The sequence below is a fragment of the Sipha flava genome, unplaced genomic scaffold (assembly GCF_003268045.1).
Source record: "Sipha flava isolate LNK unplaced genomic scaffold, YSA_version1 249_pilon_pilon, whole genome shotgun sequence".
NCBI classification, from domain to species: domain Eukaryota; kingdom Metazoa; phylum Arthropoda; class Insecta; order Hemiptera; family Aphididae; genus Sipha; species Sipha flava.
The window spans coordinates 69,872-87,520 of record NW_020272898.1 but is presented as its reverse complement, the minus strand read 5'-3'; the positions used below and the strand labels follow the sequence as shown (position 1 = coordinate 87,520).

General features: G+C 28.6%; 2 protein-coding genes and 1 pseudogene across 2 annotated transcripts; 2 read left to right on the top strand and 1 right to left on the bottom strand.

The window, feature by feature from the left end:
- The first annotated feature begins 128 nt into the window (after positions 1–128).
- LOC112684394 (ARF GTPase-activating protein GIT2) lies at positions 129–8,891 on the top strand. Its single transcript, XM_025555900.1, has 13 exons — positions 129–396; positions 1,080–1,210; positions 1,279–1,379; positions 1,450–1,624; positions 1,679–1,809; positions 1,863–2,052; positions 2,110–2,182; positions 2,250–2,423; positions 2,483–2,586; positions 2,913–3,132; positions 3,190–3,365; positions 7,613–7,783; positions 8,518–8,891. Exons 1-13 carry the CDS (start codon positions 342–344, stop codon positions 8,677–8,679), a joined length of 1,863 nt encoding a protein of 620 aa, XP_025411685.1. The 5' UTR covers positions 129–341; the 3' UTR covers positions 8,680–8,891.
- A 4,302-nt stretch (positions 8,892–13,193) lies between these two features.
- Positions 13,194–14,003, bottom strand: LOC112684433 (ATP-dependent DNA helicase pif1-like). Its single transcript, XM_025555971.1, has one exon. It carries the CDS (start codon positions 14,001–14,003, stop codon positions 13,194–13,196), a length of 810 nt encoding a protein of 269 aa, XP_025411756.1.
- A 1,033-nt stretch (positions 14,004–15,036) lies between these two features.
- Positions 15,037–17,586, top strand: LOC112684432 (annotated as a pseudogene).
- Positions 17,587–17,649: the final 63 nt, after the last annotated feature.

Here is a 17,649-nt window from a genome sequence, read left to right as displayed (position 1 = left end):
TAGTCTGTGTTATGTATACAGATTTATTATCAATAACTGTGGTTATGGCAGTTTAAGAACTTAAACCATTACATGGACCATCACCAACTAATTAATTTATGATAGCACCTACAGTAATTTTATATATATATATATTTATTGTATCCTTGATCAAAATAATATTTGAAATTGATCAATGGGGATACAAGTGTTTTGTTTTGATACTCTATTTGATTAATGCATAGAAGGTAGATGAGCATTATGTTTTGTTGTCACTTTGACTGTTAATTTTTTTGTTTTTTTTTTCTCCAATTTATTTATATTTACACATTTTGTGTAATAAATTTTCAACATTAAGTATAATGTCATCCGCCAAGTATAAAAACTATGATGTATGCGCAGATTGTAGTGCTCCAGGTATTTTTAAACATTTTAATAGACATAATAAAGTTGTATACTTTAAATTATGTATATTTTTTTATGCATTTTCAAATATCTTCCAATTTTAAAAACAATGTAAGTGTTAAGTGGTAGGAATCATCTGAATAGCACAATAAAATGTTTTGTTTGTTATTATATTTTAATTACAAAATAAAACAATATTTGTTATGATATAATTTATATTCTGGCTAACTATGTAGAGTTAATTTGATTGTTTAAATACTTACTTTCTGAACTAATTTTAAAGTATAGGATACACTTATTTTTTAATTAATTTAGTTGTGACAGTTTTGCAAATATTAGTAATTACATTATATGTAAATAATTTTATAAAATATTATTGGTTAAGAAAATTAGTATTTAACATTAAAGAAACCACTTTGTTAAATATTTACTGTATTTTAATCTAAATATGTATATATTTCTACTTTACATTAAAGCATGAAAGAAATATTCATCAGATGAATCATTATTTAATTTTTCTTTGGGTAGTAAGACAGGTTGTATGTATAATAGAAAGTTATTTTATTTTAATTACAATTAATTTGATTTAAAATTTGATTAAAATTAATACAATGATTTAACAATCATTATATACTATTTATTTTTGTTTTATAATTATTTATGAGCATTTTATTCTTTTATAATTTCATTTTTAGACTCAAATTGGGTGATTGTAAATCGAGGATTATATATTTGTGATGAATGTTGTAGCATTCATCGTAGTTTAGGTCGTCATGTATCACAAATTAAAAGTTTAAGTGCTGAATGGTGTCCAATAACATTGAATGTAAGTATTACCGTATATATATAACTTCATTCATTTTCAAAGAATTTTAAATTCATACAATTATATAGATGGTGAGAACTTTACATCAAGCAAACATTAATACTCTTTGGGAACATGCTTTAAATGATAACAAGAACCATAAGAAAAAACCTACTCCAAAAGATCCACTGTATAGTAACATTTTTTCAATATATTTAATTTATAATTTATATTCCAAATTACTGATAAACAATTTTTAGTCCTGTCAAAGAAGATTTCATACGTGCTAAACATAGACAACAATTGTTTATATTAAAAAGTAGTGATACTAGAGAAGATTTAAATCAACAATTGCATTCTAGTGTTAGAACATCAAATCTAGAAACTAGTCTCAGAATATTAGCTCAAGGAGCTGATTCTAATTATTACCATCCTGTAAGTATACTTTAATACTTGATATTACACTTTTATAATTTAATTTAAATTTAGGAAAAAGGGAACTATCCATTACATGTGGCAGCTAAATCAGGACAGTTATTACAAATTGAATTACTACTTACTTATGGTGCTGATCCACGAGTAATTGATAATAAAGGAAATACTCCAGCAACATGTGCCAAGTAAGTTATTTAATTGTTCTTATATTTTAAACATTGAATTGCATTTTTTTTAGGCTATCTGGTCATAAAGATATTGAAGAAAGACTGAATGATAATTTGTATGAAGTATTAGATGTTCTTTCTGTATATGTTTATGGACGTAAAGCAGAACATAAAAATGGAGAACATATGGTTAATTTCGATTTAAATGATGATAGTATTTTAGACAGTGATCAACAAGATGCTATTAAAAAAATGCAACAAGTAAATTGAATTTAATATATAACTTGAGTACAATAGTTTTTATTTATTTTTTTTTAGCTTCCTAATTATTTGTTTGAAGACTTGATATTAGATGTATTCGATGAAATTGATAGAAGAGAAACAGAAAAGAGTAAATTTTTAACATTTCTAATCATTTTTAAATATTAATAATGTTCTTCATATTTTTCTATAATAAGTTTGGCAGAATAAAAATTCTCAAGGTCATATGTCAATACCATTTTTACCAGTAAATCCAGATTTATCGTCAATGAAAAATCAAGGACGACAAAAATTAGCTATTTATGGACCAAAAGAATTTAAGAATTTTGTTACAAACATTTTAATTGAAATTAATAGAAGAACTCAACCAAGTAGGTTCTCATAAAATAAATCAATTTGTATTCAGGCTTGAAATTTTTTTATATTTTAGTGAATAAAATAATAACAAAATTAAAATATGATGATGACGAACCATTGTATGATCATGTTGCTTCTGATGAAGATTATGCAACACCTGAACAAATTGCTGCTATGGTATTTTTTTCTATTTAGTTATAGTAGTCAAACCAAAATGTATTTTTTGTTAAAATTGAACAAATTGTTTTATGGTTGTTTGGGGAATATAAGCACTTGAGTATCCTGTAAACACTTTAAATAACACGTAAATCTTTGCTGTGAGATATTTTATCTAGTATCTAGTATTGAAATTGTAATATTTATATGTTGTCTCTAGAAGAAATATATACGTATTGGGATAGGTTTTAATTCTTCTAGTATTTACTAGCTCTTCTAGTGTTATCTTTTTTTGTGAATGTAATCTTATAACCTTTTAAGCTAATTTTGAATTATTAATTTTTAAGATGGCTAGACATAGTAAACCAACTAATAATTTAAATGATAAAGAGGATAGTTTTAAAGAAAAAAAAATATCTGAAGAAATTATGGATTCAAACAAACCAAACATTAACCATACACTACCTAATGTGCCACTGTTTAATGGCAATGCATTTGAATCAAAATCATTAGATTATGAAGCAAAAATTTCAAAATTGATATCTGAAATTGATATACTAAAAAAAAAAAGGTAAGTAAATATTATTTTTATTAACTAAGCAATTCTTTATGATATTTAATGTTAGGTGGAAGAAGTTTCTAAAGAAAATGCTGAATTAAAGTGTGAAATGTTACGGCAGAAACAACCATTAGTTATAAGCAATGAAAATGAAAGTGGTGATGTAAAACAACATATTAGACCTGTGTCAATGTATGAAACTCGGGAAGGAATGAAATGTGATACAATTCGTAATATACAAGTAAGTAAATTCGTAGTATTTTAATAATTGTACCTTTAATAAAAAATTATTTCAAAATTCCTAATTTCTTATAATTAAATTGGGCATTGGTTTAATGTATGACCCAGTGACGGCTCGTGTGCTTTGAAAGTGGGAGGGCGATATAAAATTGCTTATTTATGTGATGTATTGAACACAAATAATATTAATAATAGTTATTTAATTAAATCCATTTAATACATATAAATTATTATATATTTTGTTTTAAATTATCAAAACTTTTTTTTTGGAAAAATAAAAATACAAACTGAAAATTACAAAATTAAAAAAAAAAACATTTACAAGACTTTATACTTAAAGTCTAAAGATTTATCTTTTGTTTCACTAAACATATCAAACACTTTCTTATTAAAATAAGCATCATTTGAAATAATTTCATTTTCAATATTCATCATTGTTAGAGCGTTTAACCTTTCTTCTCCCATTGTGCTTCGTAAACATGTTTTTATATGTTTCAGCATTGAAAAACATCTTTCTGCTTCGGAAGATGTTATAGGAATTGTTATTAATATTTTTAACAGAGTAAGGATTTCTCGAAAAGTTTCATTCATATAATTTGATATTATTTTTTTTATCTTGGAATTCCACCATTCAAAGTTTGGAAGTCATCTCGAAAATACATAACTTCTAGTTCAGTCTTCAACCTTTCGATATCAAAAAACGTGTAGCATTCAATTGTGCATTGAAAATATTGTAATGGAAATGTTTTAGAATATTCTAAATATTTTTCAGTTTTAAATAAGTTAGCGGCGGTTGTGTTTAGTAAATTCTAAACAATCTTTAGCTTTGACAATTATTGTATCGCAGACCTCAAGCACAGCATTTTTTCGCGATATATTCATGGTTTCATGTGATTCCAAACGTGATTTTTTTCTATTTATATTAGGCATATTTGAAGCACTTTCAATAATATCAGTTACATTATTTCTTATTTTAGATATTTCGTTTTTAAATTTTTTCGACTGAACTATTTATTTGTACCGGGTCAGTATTAACGGCTTGAACATTGTTATATAAACAGTCTACACGTGTCATTATTTTATGAAAAATAGATAACCAGAATATAAATATTGAATTACTTAATAAACGTTTTATTGACCCGGTTTGATTAATAGTCAAAGTTTGTTGGGAAGATTCTATTATTTTGTCTATGCCAATGGTTCTCAACCGGGGTGACATGTCACCCAAGGGTGACATGGACACAGTGTAGGGGTGACACGAAATCTCCACAGGAAAAGGAAAAAAATTAGAAAAAAATTAATTTTAATAAAACCATATTATTACCACAACAGTCATGTAAATAGCATACCTTTAAGTTTACATCTTTATATTATTTAGATCCAATGAATATGTGCAGTATTGTTATTAACGCAAAATCGATGTATTATCGATTTTGTTTATCGACTTAACCGGGGTCGTTAGTTATTTTACAGTCGTTAGATATGTAGTATTATTATATACAAATAAAATAAATAACAAGTATAAAAATCTTTAAAAAATTTTCTTTTTTTTTTTTTTTAATTTTAAGTATAAACTTTATAATATCAATGTTTATTGAACAATGCATCTCAATAAATTGTAGGTGTTCTACTGTTTTCTTCTGTTTTTATTGTTTTTGTTATTTCAAGAATTATTCTAAAATACACAGTTAAGATTATTTATTATTTTGATGTTAGGGTGACGCGGTGTTTAATTCTAGTGGCTAAAGGTGACATGAATGAAAAAAGGATAAGAATCACTGGTCTATGCACTCCATTATTTCATCTCTATACTCTTAAACAATGTTAACCGTATGTATATTGAAATTCCATCGAGTTTGTACTGCCCGTGGTAATCTAACGCCAACTAATTTATCCAATACGGCTACTTTGCGGTGAATTTGAAAAAAATACTGGTATTTTTGATTAATTTAAAAATATCCAAACTTCTTTATTTTGAGATACTGATTGTGTCATAATTAAGTTTAACTGGTATGCACAGCAATGAATATAATACGCATATGGATATAGTTCCTTAACCCTACTCATTAACCCTACATTAACTCCACTCTTTTGTCCACTCATGACTGCCGCGCCATCATACTATTGTGCTATTAGTTTATTCGGAGTATTTTTTAAAATAGGATTTATTTCAGATAATATTGTTGATGTTAATGATTCTGCATTGTGTCCATCAGGATTTAAAAACCCCCAAAAACATTCTACTGGTCGACCTTTAAGTTCATAGCGAAATACAATAACTAACTGAAACATATTAGAAATGTCAGTAGCCTCATCGACGATTATAGAAACAAATTGAGCAGTTTATATTTCTAATAAAATTTGTTTTCTGGTTACAAGTTATATACAATCTAACAAATCATTCTGTATTGTTTTAGATGTCCCTTTAAACACTTTTGAATTTTCAAAATGATTACGCAAACTTACATCTAAGTCTTTACATAACTCAATAACACCGATGAAAACACCTTCATTATTAGAGTTAATTTTTTCATTGTGACCTCTTAATAGTAAATTATGTTGTCCACAAAATTTTATACAGTTCAGAATATTTTCTAATATATAACGATTTTTATCTATTCCTTCATTATGACGTTGAATCCTAATTTTATAGCCCGTCAATTTTATCGAAAATATTGATAGTACCGAGTACTTTAAGATTAGCTTCATTTTGTAAGTGTTTAAAAGAATTCTCGTGTTTTTTAATTTTTTCCGATAAATGACCCAAATGTGTTGTACCTGTTTTAGTCCAAGAAATGTCGTTTTCAAAATATAAATAAGGAAAACAATAAACAGCTAGTTTTATATCACAACCACATAACCACTTTTGTTTTGCATAATAATCCGTATTAAAATGCCGAATATATTCATTTTTACTTTTTTTTGCTTTATTGATCAATCCTTTCAATTCAGGTGTAGGTCTTCCAAGCTGTTTTATTTCAATTTTTTGTTCATAAGTATATGACGTAAAAGGTTTTGAAATTAAATTAATTACTGCATTTTTAAGTGTGGGTGAGTCCATGATATAAAAAATAAAAATAATTCTAATATATACGACCTTACTAAATAAATAATAAACACACGCAAGTTCGGAAATTATGTATATCGAGCGATTGAAATCATCGCCCCGGTGGCAGCGTTATTGCTATGTCCCCTTTCTTAGTTTTTGTATTCCGATCATGCTTATATAGAGCGACTTTTAACATCGCATACGCTGCTCGCGGGTCCCGACAAATTGTTATCGGTTATGGATTCTCAGAAGCTACAGTGTTGAATGATTTATTTTTGAACTCCTATTATCTGATAATGTTTTTATAATATTTATTAGTATAAATATAGGAAACACAATTTTTATTTTTGACAATATTATGCTACAATATAAATTTGATATTAAACTCATAAATTAGTAATAAATGATAATTTTAGAAGAGGGGCGATCGCCCCATCGTCCCTATCTACGAGCCGCCACTGGTATGACCTATTGGTTGTTGGTGATCTGCATTTTAATGTTTATAGTATGATGTGTATTCTACCAATACAATTTAGGATAAAATTTCCTTTTTAGCTTGATAAATGTATATAATATTCGACAATATTATTATGAGATGATAAAATGTATAGCTAGATAAATATATCATGAAACGCTCATTCCAACTATCCAAAATTATGTTTTTCTTGAAACAACGATTGCAAGCAATGAATGGTAACTGTATGCTTATTTAAAAGATATTGGTTTTATTCATTACTCAATAATTTATTCTAAAAATGTTATCAATCCTATTGCTAGTTATAATACTCAAACAATTTAGTGTCTGTGATTGATTTTGAAATTGAATACATTGAGAAAAATGCATAGCATTACACTAAAAATATTATTTAAGCATTTGATTGAGGTGTGGTATAGGTCAATAAATGGAAAAGTTGAACTACATATAACCATCCTAAATTCTTTTAAAAAAATATTCTTTGAATCAAATAGTAAAATCAACATTATATGTTATATATGTAATAAACATTTTAAAATAAAATTGTGTATGTTGTATCTTGTAGTTCAATAAAATTATAGTAGATCATATGTTAGACTATAAACTTGCTGATAGATCACACATTAGTCCAATGCCTTAAGTAGTTAATGTACAAATATAAAATAAAGTATATTTTTAAATTACCAAATTTTTTGCCTCTTTAATGTTTCAAATTATTTATTAGATGGGTAATTTACCATTGTCTGAAGATGTTATTCGCCACACTGATCTTGTAACTAAGTGTATACAAGAACTTTGGACCAATATTAGGTCATCTGAAGCTTGTAAAGCATTTGTCCCAGGGGCTGATAAGATTAAAACTGCTGTTGTTGAACTTACTGCTATATTTCCTCATGTAAGTTAACTAGTTTGCTCCTTATAATTTTATTTAAAATATGTGTTATAATAAGTTAAAATTTAAGATTCATTTAAATTTAAAAGCAATAATAGTAAATTATATTCTAATTTAATAGTAAGTTAATATATATTTTATCATATTTCTCAAAATATGCTATCAAAATTATTAAATACATTTTTCCTGTTTTCAAATTGTTATAAAAAAAAATTCATTTTAGATATCTTGAATATAAATTGAACTCTAGAAATTAGTAGATAAAAATGAAACTATTATTTGAAACCAACTAGATAATTAAATTTGTTTATAGCTTTAAATTTTGCCCAGTTGTAATTTCTCCTTGCTAACTCATACAATTTTACCAGCCACTTTCATAAAAAAATGTAATAATTAATATTATTTTTTTATAAAATATATCAATTTGACTGTTATTTAAACATTTCAGTATGAATTTACCTTAACAGAATATTAACAGGCCTAACAAACATAGGTTAGCTTTATATTAATTTTTCAGATTTCAAAACTCATTTACTTTTTGAGATTAATCAAAATTATAATTTTTGTCTAATTAGTGATTTGATGATCATTGCACTTCTTTTTTTTTGTTCAGAATCTATAACTGATAAGGTATAATTTATATTTCAAATAAGCAAATATTATTACAATTTATATTTAATTCAATTTTATGAAGATTATTAAAATTGTATGATTAAAATAATGATATTTATATTTAGAGTATTAATGATGATGTTGTGAAATCTGCATTGTGGTCATTGAATACAAATACTACTCAACTGCAACTTGAATGTGCATGCTTGGAAGCTGGTGTTGAAAGAGTTAGAAATTGTTCATTTAATATGGCAAAAGCCACTAAACAGCTTTTGACCAGATTTTAACTGTAATAACTTTTAAGTAAACTATAAAATTGAACATTATAATATATATATATACAATTTTTTGAAGTTCCTTTTTGTTCTTTGTCTATAATAATAAACACTAAGTACAGGATCATATTTTGTAAATTATACATTGTACTTTAGTTGTATTAAGTTCTGTTGAATACTTGTTTTTATTATTTTTGTATACCTCCATAGCATCTATAATTCTACTAACAATCTTATTGCATTGTATTCTATACATTCATATATTTTTAGTTATTATTTTGTTAGAAGATTCATATCATCATTTATTTTAGAATAAGTTATATAATTTAAATTTCAATATCTAATCATTAAATTTTGTATTCTAGATAATTTTTACTTAACAAACCAACAAAATATATTATATTTTTAAATTGATATCTTATATATTGAGCTAAATTAAATTGTGCTCAAATATAATAAAATTTTATTGCAATTTAAAATTATTTAAAGAACTATATGAACCTTTTACTTAAGGGTTTGACTAACTTAAATTATTATTGTGATGTACCAAAGTTGGTACTACTGCACATTTAAAATTATGAATATACTCCAGAGAAGTTAACACCGTTGATGCTACATAATCTTTGGTCATCGGTTAACGTTAAAAAATTTTGATTTTATAAGATATGTTTTTTTATGATAGTATTTATAATAAAGATTTAACTCAATGTATTTAAAATGTGTAACCTGAGTTTACCAAAGACTTCACAATTGTAAAAACAAATATAAATCAATGTTTATTTTAAAAATATTTAAATAATTTATAAATAGCCTAACAAGTTTTATTATTTTATAAATTTTATATTAATTTTAACAACCAAGTAAACTGACTTAGGGGCACATATAGAGTGTGGGTTCAAGCAGTCAGCTGACCCACAGTTAATATTTATTGACATACAAGTAATTGATCTCTTGAAGACTTCATATATTTTTTAAGTGTACCAATTAATTTGAAGTTAATACTAGATTGGGGAAAATGCCCTAGTTACCCCCCCCCCCAAATTACGCCACTGAATTAATTATATAGTACAGTTAAACATCTCTATGCTGAATCTTATGTTAGACAGAATCCTCTATAAAATAAATGTTAATGTTTTCAATGATATAATTATGATTAAACATAAAAATATATATTATATCATCATATTGTATTTTTTTTTACAATATATTGTATATTTATAATCCAGGTTCAGACCTAATAAGTAGCCTCTTGAAATAACCTAACCCTCAGTTCTCTAACTGTTGATCCGTGTTATTATCCTTTCGCCCTTTTAAACTAGCTGTCATGTGTGTACGCAAAAAAAATTATCTTGACAAATGATTGACATGGAACACAAGAGGAATGAATATAACAACTAATTTTTCAAAGATTTCAGCCTACCTCTTCTGTTTTTTTTTTTTTATATATGAGTATGTGAGATATATATTTAAAATTTTTTTAATGTGGATCATTTTATAATGAAATCAAATTATATGTGACTGTGAATCAGGCCGTAGCCAGGCCAAATCTTCAGGTGGGGCAAACAAAATTGTAGGGGGGCATTAGAAAAAATCAATATTAATGCTATTTTTAATTTATTAATACTGTAATTTTTATAATAGGTACTTTAAATTAAAATAATAAGAATTAGAATAAAGTGAACATTTTGAATATTTTTATAATATATTGTTTTTTGAATTTACCAGTTTTTTTTAAACTAAAACAGTTGTAATTTTCTATCTTTTTGCTTGTTGAATTCCATTAATAATACATCCAAATTTAGAATTTTAGGATCTAATGAAATGGTGAATGTTATCGGTTCGATATGTTATATTTATTGTTCAGTGTTATCATCAGACATCAATCAGATGCCATCGTATTTTCCAGTGCAAATGCTATACAACATAGGTTCTTAACCCGGGGTCCGTAGATGACTACTCAGTGGTCCACGGGGTGGCTGTGAGTTTTTTTGAAATAAGCCAAAATAAATTTGTTTTGATAGTATTTTTAAAATAATTATAATTGTTAAAACACTCGAAAGCCATTTGAAAGACAACAATGTTTTTAAATATAAAACTTAGATTACGATAATCTTATATGCCATAAAAAGCTATCGTAATCGTAAAATAATATAACATGGCAATACAATCTAACGAGCAGTTCAATTTAACACTGAAACCTATCACTTCTGTTGACCCGTCACCGTATAATAAAAATTATATTTATTTACCTATATATATATTTTTTTTTTTTTGCAGGGGGGTCTGTGATTTTATTTTATGCTTTAAAGGGGTCCATGGCTAAGAAAAGGTTAAGAATCTATGCTATACAATATTGCTAAAAATAATTTCTTATATTAAACAGTGCTTCTACTGCCGATGAAATTATTATCAAGCAATAAATTATATTATATTTAACTACCACGGCTGTAGATAGAAAAACCTACTATCTACATTAATGCTAACTACTAAATGTCATGATATTATTAACTTTTGTTGGGGGGGCAACAATCAGGTCCAGAGGGGCAACGCTCCCCTTTGCCCCCCCCCCGTGGCTACGGACCTGCTGTGAATACTGAATTGGCCTTTTTTTCGGATATTACGTGTCACCGGCTCGATTCTAAGTAGTGCAGTCGATGATGTATTTAATTTTAATTAATAAGATATGAAGATATGAGACTAACTTTTTACATTTATTTTAACATTCAAAGTGTTTAACATAAAGTGACGTGAAGTTGCTTGCAGTTCCGTGACTAGAACTCATCTGAATTGTGGTCATTTCGGTCCCTCTTTTATATTGCTTGATTGACGTCATTGAACTTGTTATTCTGTAATTTTCAGGAAATCTAGGCTCATGTTTCTGAGGACTTTACACCTGCTGTTTGTGTGTCGATGCCCTTGTAATACCCACATTTGTAATTCCTAGTATTCCTGATTTAATTCATACATTCTTTTTACATAATTTTTCTTGTTATATAGACCGGTATTTAGATTATAAAAAGAATATAATATTATCGTTCCCCGTATTTTAAATACACGGGTAGTCAACTATTACGTGAATATAAGCACAATTTACTATATGATATATGGAAGCCCATAACACGGATCCATACTTAGTGAAAAATCAAATAAAACACAAGCGTAATTTTCAAAACACAGACAAATGTTAAAAAATAACTACACAAAAGTCGATTCTAAGTGAATCCGACATTAGGTTAAAAAAAAAACCACAAATATTCAGGATTCACCCTATTTAAATATTACCAAAATTTGACTTATAGTTTTTGAGCCTGAATTAAAGAAAAAATTTGAGTCTCCCCCCCCCCTTATAAGTTAGTCTAAATACGCCCCTGAGTATGGTTCTCATAATTGATTTTCAGTTTAGTAATCTACTAAGTCGTTATTCTACCGTCGTTATTGACAGTCAGACAGTCGTTATTGAAGATATACAGGTTAGCTATCGTATATTTAAATTGCATTGATAGCTGACGGTTAGAATGCCTTACGGGTTTAGTAGCTACATATTTTCACCACATCTGTAAAGCGTTAGTAGGATGTAGACAGTGGCAGCACAAGGTAAAATTTATATGTGGGCGAAGTAGACTTAAACAGGCCCTTTTTTAAATTTTTTAGTAAACATTTAAGTAACAATAGTTATTTAATAAATATTAAGATTTACAATTTTTAAAACAATAAACTCTAATTATTAACCTTTTATTTGCAAATGTAGTCTTAATATAATTTTATTTATACATAATTATAAAATTAAATACATATTTTTTTAAGTTAATAATACTGATAGAAGTTTTATTTATTTTTATTTACAAGAAATGGACTTTTCGGCTTTTTGCTTCACTAACTACATATTTTAGTGATTCTTACTAAACAAGTAATTTGATTTGTGTATCAAGAATCAACTATTTTTTTCTTTTTTTTTCGAAATTCCAATATGGCGGGGATAACATTTCTTCAGCCCCACCAAACATAAAATTTGATTTTCCAGGGTTAGAAAGTCAACACAAACGCGGGACCAAGTAGAACAAACGGTACTAACGTAGCACAATCGAATGAAAAAAAAAAAATTTCAAAATTCCAATATGGCGGGGCTGGGGAAATGGACCTGATAAAACACAACCAATTGAACTAATAACTGTCAAAATGAAATTACGTTATCGAGTTAAATAAAATCGGTTCACCGAATCGGTCAGTTTAGCCCCGATAACGCAGTTTATATATTAACTAGCTGAATTACCCGTCGTTGCTGGGTTTAAGTATATAAATGTATGTAACCTGCCAAGATTAAATATTGTTAAATCTATTGAAATTTAAATTAATTAAGATTTTTGAAATAATATTTTATACATATTAATTTAGTTTTTAAGATAATGATTATTATCATAACCTATTCGATAAGTTATAGCTTTTGGCGGCAGAAGCTTTGTTCACGATAAATTTTAGCACTAAAGGTTCAAAATAAATGTTTTACTAATAGTTTTTCAATATGTTATCTACAAAAGTTCTTTGTAGACAATGTTCTTCACTGATCTATTAGTAGACGACAAAATCACCAAGCTACTGGGTGTGCTTACGCGTGAGCAAGCTACGTAGAACTGCTCATGTGAAAAACAGTTTTCTCGCAAACCTATTCCTGCAAATTTAAGAGTTTGGCCTTGAGACTTGTTTATAGTCATTGCAAAACAGACTTTCAGGGGAAACTGTAATCGTTTAAATTCGAACGGATGATCATTCGGAATTAAAGGAATTCGTGGTATAAACACAGTTTCCCCTTTTGCACATCCTGTTAAAATTGTGGCTTCTACTGTATTGCGATGTACAGCTTTGACTTTAAGCCTGGTCCCATTGCACAGTTTAGGTGGTTTCAAATTTCGCAACAACATAATAGGTGTGCCCACACGCAGAATAAGCTTATGATATGGCATGCCCGGTGGTTTCAATGAATTTAAAAATTCAACCGGATAATTAGTTGCATCGTCCATGTTGACCACCGTATCTATAGAAGTATATACTTTTTCTTCCCCTTCAAAAGACATCAGCAGTGTATCATTGATAGCCGCCGCTTGGTCATTTTTTGGAGTGAGTATAGCACGTTCACACAACCATTCCATAGGCTTATCATGAATATGAGGAATATCTGGATAAATTTTTGATATTAAATCCTGAACCGTAGTTAAAACTGTACACAAATTTTCTGGGATAGTTATCATTTCATCAAACGATGGATAATCACCATTGCCAATTTCAAGTAAAAGATCTGAAAATCCACCAGCAAACTTTTCCTCTCCCAAGTGTACCCTCATATTTTCTGACAGTTTGAGTATATTAATCTTAGGCCATAAAGTAGATCTTTTAAGACATGACTTGACTTCATCAGTTCTGGTCCCTTTTGGTACTACTGGTAGAGTCTACCTAAAGTCTCCAACCAGTAAAACCGTTACACCACCCCTTAACCTTTTATTTTCCCTTATATCCTTTAGAGATCTATTTAAAACCTCAACACCACCCTTATGAGCCATTGTAATTTCGTCCCATACTATTAATTTTGTAACTTTTAAAACTTCCGCAAAATTACTTTGTTTTGATATATTACAAAAGGGAGTGGCCGAAGTTGTTAGATTGAGTGGTAATTTGAAGGTAGCATGGGCCGTTCGACCACCCTCGAGCAGTGTTGCTGTGATTCCAGAAGATGCTATAGCTAAGGCAATTAGGATATTTAGAACACCGAATATTTACTTCTCGTTCGTCTTCACCGACAAAATAGATTTGAAGGTACTGTGCGCCCTTTCCGGGTTCAGGTAATATACTTCCAATTAAATGGTAGACCTGTCTTTTAACTTTAAAAGTCGGTAAGAATTCGTCTGTTACCTGTTTACCACCAAATGACGTCATCTGAAAACAGGCGTTATATTTTCGAATATTGTTCATGAATTGCACATGATCTGGGTGCAGAGCGTTAACCAAACTGTAGAGAGGTTCAGGTAGTTGTTTTAACCTCTCAAATTGTACTTTTCCGGCGCTACAACACATACCAAGTGTCTCATCTTTCCACTTCAAAGCGTTGCACCACTGACACTTATAGGTCATAGAACCCAAAGCTACACAGGTGTCAGTTCTATATGCAATATCTGGATCATATGCCATACCTGAATGCACCTTGCTTTTCCATAGACGCATAGTAGTATTTTCCTTATACCTAGATTCAGTTTGATTCTGTCTATATTTTTTTTGTGCTTTTTTTTATTTGTTTTTTTTCTTGTGTAATTAGTAAATCTAGCCCTTCGTTTTCGACAAGACGAAATAGATTGAACTGTTTCACTTGATTGGGATAGTGAAATGTTTGCAGAAATGTTACTGTGTACTGAAGATGCAATAGGTGAATGTTCGCGTTCATCGACCAGTTTCTCTATACGACTTTGAGTATTGTTTTCTGTCGCAGTAAGAAGATAAGCATCAAAATGTCCATTGGGCAAATCTTGTCCAAATCGTAAAAGCTTTACTGGATAATCATTAGATCCGGACTCCGTGTATAAGATACCATTTCGATAAACTTTAAAATTAAATGGAAATATACATTCCGCTGCTATAAACTCACAAAGCCCACCATAAGTTTCATTTTTTATCATATCAGCATAATATTCATTGGCCGTTGAGTAATTATCATCTTATCTATTGTGGGACATAAATGAAAACTTGGTCCAGTCATTCACCACATGTCCAACAATTAGTGATCGCACCTCTATCGCATTGTCTTGTGTTCCGTGTATTAAAAAAGAAAGAGCTCGGAATAAATAGGCACCATCGCCAACAATGGGGACAACAGTATGTTGTTCAAGTTCTCCATTAACTAAAAGACTTTCTTTAGCCATTTCTTAGGTAATTAAATTAATCCTCCTAACAACAAAAACCGAACACGGAAAAATCTAAAAAACTAATCCGGCAGTAAGCTGTTTTATATTACACTTGTATACCGAAACCGTTTACTGGTCCTTTATCGAACGCTGGGCTATCGCTACGACAACGAAAAAGTGGCCAAGTACATATAATCTACAGCACGTGGGCATACATTTTATATAAGCAAACGTTTTCGTCACGCGCAGCTATAAATATAATATGTAGGATAATCACAATAAACGACAACGGTGCTACCGCGGCTCTATCCGCCGACAACGCGTTAACGCCGACTTAGGACCTTTAGGTTAGGTTAGTTAGGTTTAATAATACAAATTACATGTAAAAATTTTCTTTTACCGATTTCAACCCTTTAAATTTAAAATTTCGAAAAATCCTTTCTTAGCGCACGTTTACATCATAATAGCTATCTGTATGCCAAATTTCAGCCAGATCCGTCCAATGGTTTGAGCTGTGCGTTGATAGCAGTCAATCAGCTTACTGTTTTATATATACAGATTAGTATATTATATTCTATATCATTAAATTGATTGAAACTTATATTTTAGGAAGTTAAATCTCTTGAGTATCATTTGCCATCTAATTAAAAGTTATTTAAAGTAAACAAAAATGCTGATATCCTTAAAAAAATAAACTTTGTTAAACAATATCCTATTCAGTCATCATTTTTCTGTAATATCCAACTAGATCTACAAAAGCTTTATTTTAGAAAGACACCAGATGACAAAAAAATTGCAAAAAAGTGGTTATCAGTGCTATGTGTTAATAATGAGCTCAAAGCTATATACTGTCCGATTTGCATTGTTTTTAGTTCATCTGCTACTACATTTCTAACGGTTGTAACAATTTTAAACATATTCATGAAGTTAAAATACATGAAGAATCATCAACTCACAGACACTCAGTAGAAGCCTTTATTCAATCATATAATGATAAATCTATTGCATTTAGTATCAATAAAAAATTTAATGGCAATAAAAAAAAAATCAAATTCTAGATAATATCCATGTTTTAAATGAAGTTTTTGAAATAGTTAAATTTCTTGGTCGTCAAAATTTGCCAATCAGAGGTCCTAAAAAGTCCGAAAGCTTATATAAGTGGGACGATGAAGACAATTTGAACAAAGGAAATTTTTTGGAGTTGGTGAAGTTTACAGCTAAACGTGATGCTACGTTATACAAACATTTTAATTCCGCTATAGAGAACAGCAAACGCAGGAAAGTAAACTTGGAAAAAAATCATTAACTTCTTGTGGTAGGGGTTCACTGGTAACTTTACTGTCTAAAACTACTGTGAATAAAGTTGTTTTATCTATCATGAAGTAAATAAGGGATAGAATTAAATTAGAATTGGGTGAACAAAATTTAAGCTTACAAATTGATAGTACACAAGATGTTGGTGTTGTAGATCAGGCTGCAGTGTGCATACGGTACATTTATGAAGGTGAAGTAAAAGAAAGACTATTTGCTTTATTAAAAGTGGTTGATTCATCAGGAAATGGCTATTATGATATGTTAAAAAAACTTTTTTCTGAACATTCCATTAAGTTTGATCGTATTATTGGTGAATCATTTGACGGTGCAGCAAACATGAGAGGGGAGTATTCAGATTTACAATCTAAGATTAAAAGTCAAGAAAACCAAAGAAGCATTTATATATGGTGCTATAGACATGTGCTTAACTTATGTGTATGTGATACATGTAAAAGTATTCAAGCTAAAAAATTGTTTGGATTTTTGAATCGATTATCAACATTTTTTAGTGAATCTTATAAACGTATGCACGTATGGCTACATGAAATTGATTCAAGTTTGGGATCAAATAAATTTAAAAAGCTTCAAAAAATAGGAGAAAACAATACGCGATGATGGTCTCGAGAAAAAGCTCTGTTTTGGATTTTTGATGGTGATAAATGTCTTTTTCCTATAGTTATTCTTTACATCATATTTCTATTTCAAAAAATGTTGAACCTAAAGTTTGTTCAGAAGCATCTTCTTTATTAGATAATTTATGTAATTTTAAAATAATTCTCACAGC